This window comes from Apostichopus japonicus, chromosome 17 (genome assembly GCF_037975245.1).
Source record: "Apostichopus japonicus isolate 1M-3 chromosome 17, ASM3797524v1, whole genome shotgun sequence".
In the NCBI taxonomy this organism is placed as follows: Eukaryota; Metazoa; Echinodermata; class Holothuroidea; order Aspidochirotida; family Stichopodidae; genus Apostichopus; species Apostichopus japonicus.
The window spans coordinates 11,111,300-11,127,445 of NC_092577.1; the positions used below are offsets into that span (position 1 = coordinate 11,111,300).

General features: G+C 35.6%; 1 protein-coding gene across 4 annotated transcripts; it reads left to right on the forward strand.

Moving 5' to 3' along the window:
• The first annotated feature begins 469 nt into the window (after positions 1 to 469).
• Positions 470 to 12,230, forward strand: LOC139984812 (uncharacterized). Of its 4 annotated transcripts, none has more exons than XM_071998887.1 (3): positions 470 to 2,809; positions 4,150 to 4,461; positions 5,461 to 12,230. In XM_071998887.1, exon 3 carries the CDS (start codon positions 5,480 to 5,482, stop codon positions 7,706 to 7,708), a length of 2,229 nt encoding a protein of 742 aa, XP_071854988.1. In that variant the 5' UTR covers positions 470 to 2,809; positions 4,150 to 4,461; positions 5,461 to 5,479; the 3' UTR covers positions 7,709 to 12,230. The 4 variants fall into 4 exon arrangements, with proteins under 4 accessions (XP_071854988.1, XP_071854990.1, XP_071854987.1 ...); XM_071998889.1 differs by having other exon boundaries at positions 4,227 to 4,461; XM_071998886.1 differs by having other exon boundaries at positions 470 to 4,461.
• The last annotated feature ends 3,916 nt before the right edge of the window (positions 12,231 to 16,146 follow it).

Genomic DNA, 16,146 nt, shown 5'->3' on the forward strand with positions numbered 1-16,146 from the left:
GACACGAAGATCCGGGGTTCGATTCCTACCTCCGCCTGATGAGTCCCAAAAGGACGAAACCGGTCGTGAAGTGGAATTTTTCTGGTGTGTTATTCTTTATTGATTTACTATATATCTGTCATACCACTTGCTACACATTCAATATATATATATATATATATATATATATTTATATATATAAATATATATATGTATATATATACATATAGATATATATATATATATATATAAATATATTTATCTTTATTACATAATTCAATTAGTCATTCGACATTTATTCATAACATGACATCAAAACTGATGTTAGGATATCTCATTATATTTAGCTTTACACTTCTGCCTTCATTGACAAGTTCTGCTATGTGTCTGTATTTGTGAAGCATTATTTAAGGTTGTTAGTCTTCTAACACACAGTCATTCTCTTTATTACTCTTAATATTTAACGTCTGTCTCTAGAAACATGTATGATATATATATATATATATATATATATATGTTTTTTAATACAGATTGAGATATTATATCTCATGTCAGTAACATAGCATATGAACCTATTTAATTTCAATCGTAAGTGGGTGTAACAAACCATAAATAAAATTTGCTAATTTAAGTTAATATTTTGTCAGAGGATACTTAGTTTTTCACTTATTTTAGTAAATAGAAACAAATATATGATCTTGATCGGAACGGTCTTTGAAACTAAACAGAATGCGTGATTTGCGTCAGACGATTGCACCTGTATTCGTGCTAAATAATCGGGTTTGTCTGGACGGGTACATTCCACAACACTAAGAAACACACGCATAGACGCATTAAATGTTCAACGTCAGTTTAATACAAGTAATTAGTCTCTGCTGTTATGGTAAAGTCTGCTTAATCCAGCTTCCCAAATAGAAACCTTAACTAACAATTGGCGTATGCCGTTAATGATGTATCCAGTATATGCTATGGTGTGTTTGGTAATTCGGTAAAATGAGTGTCTATATTGTTCAACAATGACGTTTGTGAAGTAGTTTTTTTCAGTGAAATTGTATTATTGAATTAAGGGTAAAATGGCTTCAATGAGTTGGTGAAGAATGAATGGAACAATATCTCTTCTTCCTCCAAAAAGCGGAATGCATGATCATGTTTATTCCACATTAACATCATTTGTTCGAAGAAAATGGAATAGCTGTTGTTAATATGATGAGTGGAGAAGTTACGACCTACGAGTTTCTTTCATTGCTTTGTGTTTTCAACACGATTGCCTCCCACACTACGATAAAAGGAGGTCTGTCATATATAGTACTGTGTCACAGAGAAAGGATGTCTTTGATTGATCATAACTGATAATATCGCAATAATTCATTTTTGTTTAATGTGAGGTTCCTACAAAAACGGGAACATAAATGGATATATTAATTTAGAAACGATACCAACTGATGGATATGTTATGACCATCTTTTTGTATCTTCTGCTTACTTTCAACTCATTCAAATGACTACTTATCACATTTGGGAAATTTTAAAATATGATTTTATTATGCCATTTTCTTAAGCAAATCAAGACAGATCAAGGCAGTTAATTGCATCCATTGATAGGGATAATAATATCACTTTTGAGGAAGTATCCACAGAAAGCCTTTCTTGGATATGGCAGTTGTAAGTGATGGCGCTATAGTGGGATAATGACAGAAACAATTGCCTTGCCTAATCAATATTCTTCATTATGATTTCGATGTAGAATTGTTTTTTACTAACATCAAGTAAAGAATCACAAAGTTGCAGTGGGAAAAGAAGTGTAAATATAAATGATATAAATTCGAACTTTAAATTTTTAAGAATGAATGAAATTCAGTTACAACGCTGATAAATATAGCGGCAAGTTTGGTTGTTGAGATTTAAGATATCATAGGAGGAAAGTAATAACACGCTCATCGTGATGATTCCTAACTTACAACTGACTTGTGTTTGAAAAATTGGTTTGTTAATACTACGTGTAACTTCGTGTAGTTAACGGGGTAAAAAACTAACTAAAATGTATTGACAAATATGTCGCGTGACATTGAGCTATAGGTCTGTCACTGTACATCCCATTTTCCTGTCAACGTAGAATGCATATCAAAACTGTTTCTGCTAGTATTGTAGGGTAAAAATACCAAGAAAGTTGAAAGTAACTTGATATAATCTGACGTGTACTACGATTAGTAAGACGACAGCAGCTTCGAGTGACCAGAAGAGCAGTTTGTATGAACATAAGGAACCAATGGTAAGTTACGCTCTAATTACGCAGAGAGGCACCGCCCCTTTCTATCGTCAGAGCGGGAGAAGATGCGAAAGATCATCATTATAAATTCGAACTCTATATGTAAAGGATGGAATTCATTTATTACGCGGATAATTTGAGCCGCAAGTTTAGTTGTTGTTTAATGCAAACAATCTGAGCAGATGAAAAGTATGATTGTGTTTCAGATATCATAGCGGTAAAGTAAGAACACGCTTATCGTGATGAAGTCCAAGTAACTGAAGTGCAACTGTCTTACGTTTGAAAACATTTTATTTACACGTTTAACTTCGTGTACTTTACAGTGTCAAAGTCTAACTATGTAAATCTTATAAATCCATCGGTCATGTGACAGATCTGCCACAGTGCACGCCATTTTCCTTTCAACGTGGAATGCGTAAGGAATCTGTTTCTGCTAGTATTAGAGGAAAAATAGACCAAAAAAGTTTAAATTAAACTTGACATACTGACGTTTACTCCAAATCGTAAGACGACAACAGCTTCAAGTCACCAGAGGAGCAGTTGGTATGAACATAACGAACTAACAGTAAGTTACGCTCTAATAACGCAGACAGGAACCGCCCGTTTCTATCGTCAGGAAAACTAATGTAGGCTTATTACTTTATTATGTGGGTATTGTTCGAGTAGCTGTTCTTGGATTAGAAGGATACTTTGGACACTGTCTTACAACTTTGTTTAATATTATACACTGATATTTATGCATTGATGTATAAAGATGTATGCATACATGACAGCTGGTAAGTGTCGTGGAGAAAAAAACCGACTTCGTTAGTTAAAAGAAACATTTTCTGTTGAGTAAAAGAAGGGCACCAGTAAACGTTCAGATTTTGTTATGTAAAAGACAGTTAATGTAGCAAAGCAGCTTATGTGAATTGTAGTGTACAATAGAAAATTTTCGTTATTTATAAGCATACTGTTACATTTCATTTTTTTTTTTCATAAGTGTTAACAGAACCCGAGTGGGAATTTATTATTTGAATTTCCCACGTCACAGTAAGATGAACTTGTAGTGTTGAAAAATTTACATTTATGAGTATAAGGTTTCACCGGTGACGGCAATATTTTGTAGATTTTGTCAGGATATTGATGAATCCGAGGACACACGTAAAACAACATCTACCGTGTCTACTTCCAAATATAAATAAATAAGGGGTTAATCAACGGTCTAGCGTGCGTTACTCACAGGATTAATGCACGATCGGGGGATAATGCAAGCGATGCACGAGGGCGGAGCCCGAGTGCATCCAGCGATAGCATTAACACCCGGAGTGCATTAATCATGTGAGTAACGCACGCTAGACCGTTGATTAACCCCGTTCATTCATACACTACCGTTTGTGTGGGGGAAAAATCATAAAACAAAACATTTTTGGTTACATATAACCGAAGATTTATTAAAGTGATGCCCCGTAAGTCGAATTAACGATTAACAACCAGCATAACAATAATGTACATGTGCAATTATAAAGTAATACTGAATGATAGTGAATAATTATAAAGGAAACGTCTTTGAAAGGCTGTCATTCATAAAAGATGAACCATAATAACATTTTAACTAATATTATTGAGACCTTTCAAAAATAGTTTTATGGCCGCAATATTGCCAAACATAAGGAACTACAAACAATTACTAGTTGGCTTCATCATATCAATACCCTACAGCTTCTGGTTCCCATAGCAACCATTCTAGGAACAAACAGGTACGTATGGTATACAGTCATACGATAACATAGTAGGCCTTGTATTGAACACGTACACTCACTTGAACGTACACACTACACAGTGCTTGGCACTGCGGTCGTTTAACTTTAAATTTATAACACTATGATCAGCATAACGGCCTTGCGAACATTTAATTACGGACAGATACTGGATATATTTAAACTCAAAGCATCCACAACTGTTTGGTGTTTTAATACGGATATAACTATGAATTTTGGAAGTAAACATTCACAGGACTTTGGAAAGAACATTTGGAAAACAGTTTGGACATGTCAGACGTTTCAGCCCTAACAGCAGCAGTAACGTTAATGTCATTGTTGGAGGCAACAGCTGTGCAGCCTACACTTTGGCCTAGACTCGAGTGCGGATCCATGTTTTCGCGTCCTTTACCTCTGATGGCATCTTGCAAGACTTTTGAACAAGATCGTTTCTGTGAATTAAATCTTTCTCAACCAGGTTTGCAAATCTTCCATTGTTTTCCTGAGTGTCTACCTCGTCTAAAGTGCGCAAATCGAAGTTCAAATCAAACGTTATATTAGCCATTTTGTGTTTTTGATGTATTTCGATAGCTCATCAAAGCAGAAGACAAAACATGGTAACATGGTAACAATTGTATTCATCCGCCGGTAATTTTACCGTGCGTTACTCACAGGATTAACCACGGTCAGCTGACCTGAATGGACCAATAGGATTTAGGAATCTTTACTAAGTATGAATGAAACCGTCTTTTAATGAACGCATCATCTCGTCGATTGGTGAATACAGAAGTCTGAATGGAAACATAATTCTATCAGAACCTACTATGTCCCCCCACACCCCACCCATCACCTCCCAAAACCGTTGCTATTGAACCCTCACACTCTTTATGTTGTAACAACTGACATTCTTACACACAACTGATAGTCTCGCAGTGTATAGCTTCTATGGTTTACTGTGACTGTTTCCTTTTTGTTTTATGTTCAAACTATGATGCAGTGCACTAAATTGTATTGCTATATATACTTCACGAGTAAGTAAAATATAAAAAAAAGGAAGAGACCGCTCTCCAGACCACACAGTCTGAACTCGATCCGTACTCCGACAATTGTTGGTCATTCGTCTTTGGAAATTATTCAGATTAAGAAGTCTATCCATTAAAGTTGTACAAATGTTAATTTTTTAAGGCTTTCTTAAGCATTCTACAACTAGATGCCATCCATCCCCCTCCCTAAGCTCCCCTTCCAAGCCCCCCTCCTACCCCACCCCATTTTTATCCATTACAAGCAAGAAAAGGTGTTCGTGCAAAGCTGGACAATTTTACTACATTTACAGCAAGTTCACCTAATAAAAAACTATTTTGTTCCCTGGGTTACTCTTTCTTGAATTATTAAAACATTTTTATGGAAATGATTGAAATTACTATCATTTGAATATTACTCAAATAGTTTTTAATTTTGTCTATTTTATAAATTGCAGAATCTCGTCAATCAGCTCAATGGCTTCGTCAACTCTCCTCACGGATCTGGCAGAGAACTTTTTCCTGTGTTCCGTTTGTTTGGATCAATTTCAAGAACCGAAACAGTTACCGTGTCTTCATCGATATTGTAGAAATTGCTTGAAGACAGTCATTCAAGGAAGCCATGATGGAATGCTTAAGTGTCCATTGTGTAAACAGGAACACGTCATACCAGAAAATGGAGTTGACGATTTCAAGACTGACTTCCACGTGAAGAGTGTTCTTGAGTTCATACAATTGCAAAAGTCTTTTGAAAATAAAGATTTAAAGCAATGTGTAAGCTGTTTGAAGAATACAGAAGTTTCAGCTTATTGTTTTAAGTGCAAAGGTTACTTGTGTGAGCAATGTTACAAGGTTCACGTTAGCAGTAGAATGTTTACAGATCACAAAACCCACATTTTGAGATTAGATAACATAGAAGGAAAGAACATGACACTCGATAAATTAACGTCACTTACGGAAGACCCTAGGTGCCATATTCATGAAAGAAATGAAGCACAGTTATGCTGCAATTCTTGCGGAAATGTCCCAGTGTGTTTGGCTTGTACATATAGTAAACACAAAGGTCATGACCTGCATGACGTCACTGAAATAGCAGAACGTGAAAGACAATTACTGAAAAAAGAACTTGCTGAACTAAATAAATACAAAGGTAAACTATACGGCTTACCAACGAAAATACAAATTACTAAGAAGAAGCTGAATGAAAAAGCCATGAAAAAGAAGGAAACATTGATAAATCAGCACAAGCAGCAGACACACAAGATCAAAGATCAACTTGCGGAATTTACTAAGGAACGTAAAATTGGTTTGGAGAGCATCGAATGCAGGAGAAGGGAAAACGACTGTCAGATAACTGTTTATTTGGAAGAGGAGTTGAGACAAGTGAGGAAGAAATATGATAAAATTAGGACAACAGCGAATCAAAAATATGACAGGGAATCGAAAGATTTTATAAACAAATGTGATATAACTGAGGGCGCACTCTTTAGAAAACTTGGCAGCCTAGATGCTAACTTAAAGAATTTGACAACAGCAAAAGACCTGCTTGTTAATCAAAATGAAGATGAATTTAAACAATTAATAGAAAATTGTGAACAGATCATTAAACGGTATGAGAACTTCACAGCAACGACCACATCTATTCTTGCTTCTAAAGACGATTGGACAAACGCTCAGTGTATTCCTGATATTAGAGTAGCATGTGAACCTCTGATAGAAGATATAAAAAAAAAATTCCAAGAGTTAGAATCTTTATCTGATCTAGTTATAAGTGATATAACGAAGGTTATTAAGGACGTCACGATTGCTCTACATGAAGAGCCAGTGGTTGAAGTTGCAGGAATCAAAGTTAAAGGTGAGTTTGTTACTTATTTTACAAGCAGAGGAGATGTCAAGATAATCATAACTCATAAGGCATATGAAGGGTACTCACATATTACTGTGCTCAACAGGAAAGGTGAAATACAACGACATGATCAGATCAAGATTGAAACTGGCATGCCCATCTGTGGTATGCTATCTGATTTCAAAGCTGTAACATGGAATTATTGGTATGACATCGGTATTTACGATGTACGTGATGGTGCATTTAGCAGGAAGAACATTCGTGACGTCATGACTAGGTGGCCATCTGATCAGTGCGTGACTTGTGTAACTACTGATCCTGTGAAGAATCATATTATAGTAGGAACAGACAGAAGACATGTGTATGTATTTACTGATCAGTTGAATTACAGTCACATGATTACACTACCAAATGTAATCGATGCATCTTATGATATAACTGTGCATAGAGATAGTCTCCTGGTCTGTGACAACTCGCGTGGTAGAGCATATGCAGTCACCATGGAGGAATCACAGAGTAAGCTGATGCATGAATTCACCAAACCAGAGAGCTATGGGTTACATTGTAGACCTATCAGTGTCTGCACAGACAATAATGAGTTCATATACATGCTATGGAAAGAAGACAAATCACATCATTCGAATGTACGTTCACAGCGGCAGAATTTGTGGATGATCCTGGCAATGGGGGTGAGCTGTATTCTGGTACAATACAGTCAGGATGGTCGAAAGTTACTCACAAAAAGAGACTTAGATCATAACGCTGACTGTGTGTCAACGATAGAAGAGAACGGAATGGAAAAACTTCTAATATCAACAACGGTGGCATCTTTCAAAACGTTCGACCTAGAAGAGGCGTAGTTATAGGAAATAATTTCAAGTCATTATTTGAGGCAACGTTAGAACTTCAGGGTGAACTAGATTAAAATGCAGAAATTTGTTCAGCGAGAAATATGACTTCTTAAGGTTCTATTGCAATGTTTGAATTTATTATATTATTCTTTGTCAATATATATAGTTAAGCAGCTGGTTGAAATTTATGATAATCAAGTTAGTTCTGAGTCATTGATCTTCAGTTGTTTTCGGGAATAGCCCATGTGTGGAGGTGGGCCCCTCTTTTAATGTAGCCCATGGCATAGACTAATATGTACTTAGCGAGATATAGCAATGAGTAATGAATGAAGAATGTGCCGAATTGAATTCAATTTAAACTCCAGTCAGCCGATTTATGATTCCAATAAAGAAACATTTGTATGTTGGCTACTCTTTCTGGCAACCGTGTGATTATGGTCGATCACTGCATAATCTTCTTAAACTTCCCTGAATACCACTATTTCAGAAAACGATTTGATAGTTTACAAATAATGACTGCGCCTATTGGACTTAACCAGTTCATCATAGCCAAAGTAATTGATACCAACCTAAAAGGTAATTAAACTACCGTAATTATTGAACATGACATCCTTGTATTGCCATGAACACCGTTTTGTTGAGTTTTTTTTCTACCATTAAATCACAATGATGTGCTTTTGTTTAAACATATTTATAGCAATGAGGCAGCGGGACCAGAAGTAAGATAACTTTTCGAGTCTGGTCCCTTACAAAGTGAAACTAGAAAATTAAATTTTATATCAAGAAAAGAAAACATCAAGAGAAACAAATAGAAAAGCACACACATAGGGGTTTGACAGAACTGTGAAAGGACATATTAGTACAATGCTCACTATAAGGCAGAACTATACGAAAATTATTCGCTGACTAGAATATGTTTCAGGTGTCTTTCATCAGATGAAATTGATTTGTTATTACTAACAATTTCACTAAGAGAAATCTAGAGGGCGACACCAGAACATCTAACCTCAGAATGATACAAATTAAGTTTTGGACATAGGAGTTTGTAACATATGTTAAGTTCGAGTGTTGTATGAATGAAATAAAACTGAGGAGAAAATTACCAATTTATAATTATAGAGCTCAATTAGGCTAAGCAGGTAAGCAAGGTGTTTGAAAAGCGCACAGAATGTTAGATAAATGAAGCATTACAAATGTCAATTGCTGGATCTTGTATAAGCTACAAAGTGTTTACATGTGAGAATTACCCTACACGATGATGTTGTAGTTTAAATGAGGCAAACCAAGTGCATTATAAATTGTCAGTAAAGTGACTTTAGGTAAGAATAGTTTCAAGCTATTAATTATACTATTTGCATATGCAACATTTTTGCTGATGATAAACACATGTTTTGCCAGTTGAGTTTTGCATCAATATACAATCCTAGAAATTTAGCATGATCAGATGCGTTAATACGCACTCCGTCAAGTATAACTAAGAATTTTGTGTAATCAGCTGCTCTATGCCAGATTTAAAAGCATGTGTAATTTTTGCGATCTTAAGTTCAGATAGGAGAACACCTTTTGCAAGAGATAAAAGAGTTGTGTACATTTGCGTTGATGTAGCTTAAAGATTTTGTTTGCATGTCTAATAACATTTCTAAGGTTATTTTTGTATATTGGAAGGATGAGCTTTGCGATGACGAAAATGCATTTGCTTATAATTGTTTTTATAGAGTTGAGTTTTATGTTTAACAGAAGTAACGATTAAACGTTGACTGTACCTAAACCGATATATCATATCCGCAGTATTCGATACAACCACCAAACAAATTAAAACTAATTATTGTCAAATAGTATCGCTGTACATGCACCTATGACTAGGCCTGTTCTTCTATACAGGTACATAGTTTTTGATATATACTTAAAACTATACATAATACTTGATACACACATTCCTTATTTTAAGCTATATATTGAAAAGAACACCTCTATGTAGTTATATCCACCTCTGACTGTACCTAAGGTACATCTTATCGGTAGTACTTGATACTCAAATATTAACCGTTCCCAAATAGTAATAGATATGCACATAATAATACACCGATTATTAAAATAACATATTACAATGGAAGATTTCACAGATATTAGTTCTAATGTAATGACCAGCTATCAATTTTCCAGCAAATTTAAACATATGAGATAAATGCTTAGGCTAATTTTAGTTTTCATATACATTTCTATTTCCTGTATATTAGTCCTTTGAAGGAACATGTTAACATACAGTCTAACGGTATTCTGTTGGTAACTGTATAAGTTTATTGAAAGTTATTTTATCCATCTGTACAAAATTGATCGAACATACAATATAAAACTTCAGAACCAAAATCAGTTACATACATGTAATAGCAAATCAACATATAAGAAATTTTGATAAGCTTTAATCATCATTAAAAACAATTTTACTTTTGATTCTTTCTTCTCTTTTAATCCGAACAATCCTTGGCGAAATTTTCAGCGTAAATATGATTGGCTTTTATTTTTCTCACAAACAATGTATTTTTCATCTCAGCAGCACGTCAACTTTGTTTTTCATGGGTGGTGTAGGTGGGAGGGGGAGGGGGCGGGGGACTGAGTGGTAACTCTAAAATGTTCTGCAGCTGCGAAAAAGGGAGATATAGATGCATCTTCGATGTACAGGTAATTTTTTTAATAGTTGGGCTGTTGTCATGGTAATGCGTTTGACTGTTGGTTCGTTAGTAATGGTTCCTAGGTTACGATTCCGTCACAGATACTTTGCTGATTTTTTCTCCAACTTGGTGAAGTGGTAACATGTACTATGGGGTAAAATTGTTATTAACATCAGTAGGTCAAAGGTTATTGATGGTCATAAAAGGTGAAATCATAAAAATACCTACTTCTCCTTGGGTTTATGTTTGATGTCCATCGCACTTGGTGATAGTGATCAATATATGGAAGGTCGTAAAAAATACACCTTATTAAAGGTGAAAGCCAAACAAGTCAACAAACCATATTTTTTTTTGTTAAAGTAGTGTGTCACATCCCGCCAAATATAAAAAAGAAGCCAAATCTAGGCTGTACTGTCTTAACAAAGTACAATTGATGCGACATATTGTATTCCTGGCTCACGTTTTCATTAATGAAACCAATTATAAACGACAAAAGCCCTCCGTATTTAAAAGGGTTTCTGCTATTGATATTAGCGAAAAGTTTTAAGTAATTGATGACAGACGTCTAGACCATGGGAAAAAGTGACTCAAAGGTTGTCGAATTCGTTGCAACATCATGGAGAATGAATGGAAACTGTAAATTGGTTTGATAATACAAATTAACAAATGTGAAGGAGCCTCAGCTTTCCATACACAGTGCAGCAAGGACTCATTTCCACACTGTCCACACAGAACAATGGTTCAAGAACAAAATTGTATGAATATTTGTTGAACTTTGTAAATCTGAAGATCAGATGTTGTAAACTAAAAAAGATATGATATGAGGATAAGAGTTAACTATCAACTTTTTTAAAGTTTGAATGTTCTTAGTTGAGCCTTGTAACTTCATAACTTCGTGCTGATTGCGGACTTTTTCCAGGTCCGTTGGGTAAGACTAGGTTGTACTATCTTTCTATTCTTGGGTTGTGTGGGAGTTTACTTAAGCTAGCGTTAAATACAGCACAGATAACTTTCTTTTATTGGTGATTAATCTTCATAGTATTTATGGGGTTTCCTTAAGTACAGATGTATACCATGACTTAAGTGGATATAATGGTTTAAAGATAACTTTGTAGCAGTTTCACTGTAGAAACGTGTATCCACGTGAGGAAAATAACATTCTGGGAGATTGTTTTGAAGTCGAACTCATGTGTACTTTGAGTTAATATTCTCTTGCTTCTTAATAGGATGCATTTTAGCAGCAGTCTTGTTTCATATGTTGTTAAGAGATACATGTTAACTTTATGATTGATGACTACGTCTTAAAGGGATAGTATGTTTATAGCTGAAACTATTAACCTTCTCCAAGTTCAAGTGAGTACAGTAATTGCCCCATGTGTTTTTCAGTGATGCATTACTCTTTTAGAGCTTGCAACTTGAAGCAATATTGTACATCACAACTTGAATATGTTGGGTAGTCAAAGTAGTATGTGGTCAATATATTTTTTTTTAAAGTTTTTGTAATTGGTACACGTGCCAATGACGTAATGGTCTTAACTACTTGTACTGTAAATATTGTACTACAATGGATTAACACCACTGGTCGTTGAATTGTTAATGTCATAATGATGCTCATTGTATGTTCCTTTTGGAATTGGTTTTAGGTGATGATAACATTGTCTCTGATACGTGCAGGTAGTTTATAGTTATTTTATTTGCCTTAGTATTGCTTCTTTTCATTAATTTACAGGTGAGCATAAAGTCCGCTGACTATTCATAGCCACTGCTCTCTTTATTATGCTTTTATTTTGATTTGATCTTGAACTATGTAGTTGCATGTTGAAATGCATGGCGCCACCAAACAAGAGTGGTAAAATATAAAACACCGCTTCTTTGTATTTCTTCCACGAGATCCTTACACAAATATATTGTTCCCATGCGTCATAGTTGCGCATTAATGTCTGAGAGGACAAAATGGTGGCCACTTCCCCAAACTGATGAGTAAAAAATAGAGTATATTGCCAAGTATGCACATATGATCAGGGACATCTAAATACTCGTTTTAAATTGATATTGATACCTTTTTTCATTCCATGAACATAAAAGTCTTATCAAGGCCACACAATGTCAACAATTTAAATGGAGGTCGCTGATGTGGCAACGTTATAATCCCAATTTGACCCCCGGGCGGCACAATGAGCAGAAAATATGTTGTAATAGTCCTGTTAACAGTAGAATGTAATTTAGAAAGAAATAACCCGACCACTGCCTCATCTTACCCTGTCCCCTCCCTTACCCGATCATATCCCAAACCCATACCCCATACCCCATACAACCCCATTCCCATACAACCCTTTAAAACCAAACCCCATCCCCATCCCCAACCATACCCCAACATTATGGGAGTGTTAGTTCAGTGGTTAACGCCGGTGCCTTCGTATCATAAGGTCCCCGGTTCAAGTCACCCAAGACTAATGTTAGTCGTCCAGTTACAGAGTTGTTGACAATTCATAATCATGGACGTTAAATATGAATGTAAGAGACTGGCTTCGGTCAGCTTGCGGCCTTGATAAGTCAATGAGGCTTCTTCGCGAGTTCCTGCCTGCAAGAGGATCTAAAATACATATATAACACAACAAAAAACAGTTGAAATGCAGCCGCAGTATTCCCTTTAATTTACTGGTAGTAAAGAATGAGGGACATATTTACTTCTGTCCTACAAACACCATTGTCATATGAAGCTGAACTCCTTATTGGGTTGGTGAAAGGAGTTATTAAGGTTTATTATGAATCATGTCTACTCCTTGACTGTATAAGTTTTACTGTGCATCGCAGGGTAATATTTAATAAATAATTTTTTTCATGTATTAAACAAATACCTTAAATGCATGAACTAAATATCGTACGATATAGTCCAGATACATAAAAAAAAAAAAAAAAAGAGGAATCTTCCAGAAAATGAAAGACAGGAGCTTACTCTTATGTCTCCTCATTTTTGAAACTATAACTTGAATTTTCTTTGTAAATTTGAAGTTTAATTTTATGAGTATCGACCATATATTGAGAATTATTAAACATTACTAGAAGATTCCAAAAAGTGCTTTGCCCAAAGGCTTTCATGCTCCAAACTATCCCTAGTTATTGTGGATTAAAAAATGATCAAATATGTCAGGATCGAAGAAATAAATTAAGTTTTAAACATCAAGTGGTGCATTCTGAAGTATAAACTTAGGTCGATACAAGTAGCTCTTAACGCAAGATTGTGTTAATAAATAATAACAACTCGAACATTCCCCCGACTGATTTAGGTAGTGACATGAATTTTTATGTTAGAGTATGTCCCCCCTCCCCTTTCCCACCCGGAAATTAAAATTAAGAGGTCAACTGGTGCATTCGGAGGCATATCTAGACTATATGTCTCTACAAGCAGCCTAAAACCAAGGCCACACCCTTTGCGTACGCCATTGACTAAGTATCCTTCATTCACTTTGTAGGAACAAAACAAATTACTTTTAACTAAACTTTGAAGGTACAGAAAGGTTTGTTAGTGTGAACGTCTCTGCAAATTATTCAATTTATTTCGTCCATAATGTCATGTCAGAATGTGAAATATCATGTATTTGTCTAAGGACTCCCATGTTGCTGAATGTAACACTCTTATACATACATATATTGCTGTTAGCAAGTCGAAAGTCCGATGGTATTTAATCGCTCCCATCTACTACGATTTGATTGCTAGTTACTACTACCAGCTTACTTGCTTTGCATTTGGGGCAACTTTGTATTTTGGTAGGGCGCCATCGTTTTTTTCAAGTTCTGCGCTCCTAGTGCTCTTAATGTACGGAAGTCAAAATATGGTATTCTTCTGTCAAGACTTTTTTGTTTTTCTTCATCACTGTTCGTCAATACAGGCGCGGGTCCAAAGGTGTGGTTCTGGATCGTTGGACCCGACTCTTTTGTAGGATGGTCTGGATTTCCTCCCTCTGTACTTGGGTTTCCTCCCACATAATTTTTGACCTGAAACAGAGCCTTCTGAGTCATCATTCAGGCTTTGAAATTAGTTCTATAATTAAAGATCTACACCCAATACTGTGATAAAAACTAATTTTATTTATGTGTAGGGTTGAAAATTACGGCCTGTTTACCACTCAGTGCCTCCCTCTCTCTCCAATATGCGCCTGACAAGTCCCACTGCCCCTCCTTCTCACTTGAGGACCTATATATATATATTGAAAGGTGCATCACTCGATAATTCAGTCTATACTAACCTGTATGTATCCATTGTTAATTGCAGACCTAAGTCCGGCCACTCGGCCACAGTGATTCTACTGGTGTGAATGCGTATTAAAGGCATTGTATAACTGTCCATGTATTTTGGAAGGGCGACATCGATTTCAACTTCCGCTTTCCTAGTGCCCTACATGCATGGAAGTCACAATATCCCTCTCTCCTCCTCTCTTGAGGACCCCCATATATTGAAAGGTGCGTCACTCGTAAATTAACTGTATACTCTATACTAACCTGTAATGTATCTATTGTTCAGTGCAGACCTAAGTCCGTGCCACTCGGCCTCAGTGATTCTACTGGTGTGAATGCGTATTAATGGCATTGTATAACTGTCAATGAGAGCGTATTACGCACGTGTAATACTTGCACAGAGTGCACATTTGTGCTTTTAAATCTGACAATGTACATGGAATAACGACATTTTATAAGCAATATTCGCACAAAACACAGATAAAATGATGAATTACGTATATTTGCTGTAACTTGACAGTATGCGTAAAAGCCAAATTAACAATTTCTCAGGCTCAAAGACTGCATTAACACAATTTTATGCAGACCTGTACTCATTCTCTCACTCAGCCTGCTATGAGAGTGGAACATTTTCAGAAACTAAACAGAGATATTACGTTTTATTTTGGTAAATTAAACAGTGCGAAGCATCTACGCATTATGGAATAGGAAAATCATTTTGCAAATTTTGTCTAAAATTTTGCAAGAAAGGCAAACCCATTCTTTTGGTGGAAATGTTCAACTGGAGAAATTTGGTACACAGTATTTTTTGGCTTAAATCATAAAATATTTGCTTCTAAAATGTTAACCAAAATACTTCTTTACAGAATATACAGAATATGACAGAATATATTCCGGAATATATAACAGAATATATAACAGAATATATTCCAGAAAATAACAGAATATACCAAAATATAACAGAATATCTTACAGAATATAACCTTTTCAAACTGAAGTGAGCCTTTAACACGTAGACGATACGTGAACATTTCCATACAATCGGTAAATAGGCGTAAGAGAAACAACTCTTGACTGGTTAAGCAGCTATATACGGTATCAAATAGTTAACAATATATATCATATATCAGCCCCAAATCCGAACACGCTGACACCAGTTGTGCTGTTCCGCAGGGCTCAATATTAGGACCACTGTTATTAATTATACATGTCAATGACATTTACCAATTGTCATAAATTGCTACTACTATTTTGTTTGCCGCAGGCGATGATACCTCTATTTTCTTCAAGTTGAAAAACGCACATAGAATGTTGTCTCTACTGAATTAAATACATTTTCTGACTGGTTTGCTGCTAATAAGTTATCACTTAGTGTAGACGAAACCCACTTATTATCTAGCCTATTTCGCTCCACTGCAGAAGGAAGGCCTCTTCACCAATTTTCCAATGAACTCTGTCCTGAGCTGTTCTCTTCCATGTGACCCCACCATATTATCTTATGTCATCCATCCATCTCCTACTCTGCCTACCTCTGCCTCTAAC

Excerpts from the sequence above, each read along its gene's own strand:
- LOC139984812 (XM_071998886.1), top strand. The coding sequence starts at position 5,480 with ATGGCTTCGTCAACTCTCCTCACGGATCTGGCAGAGAACTTTTTCCTG.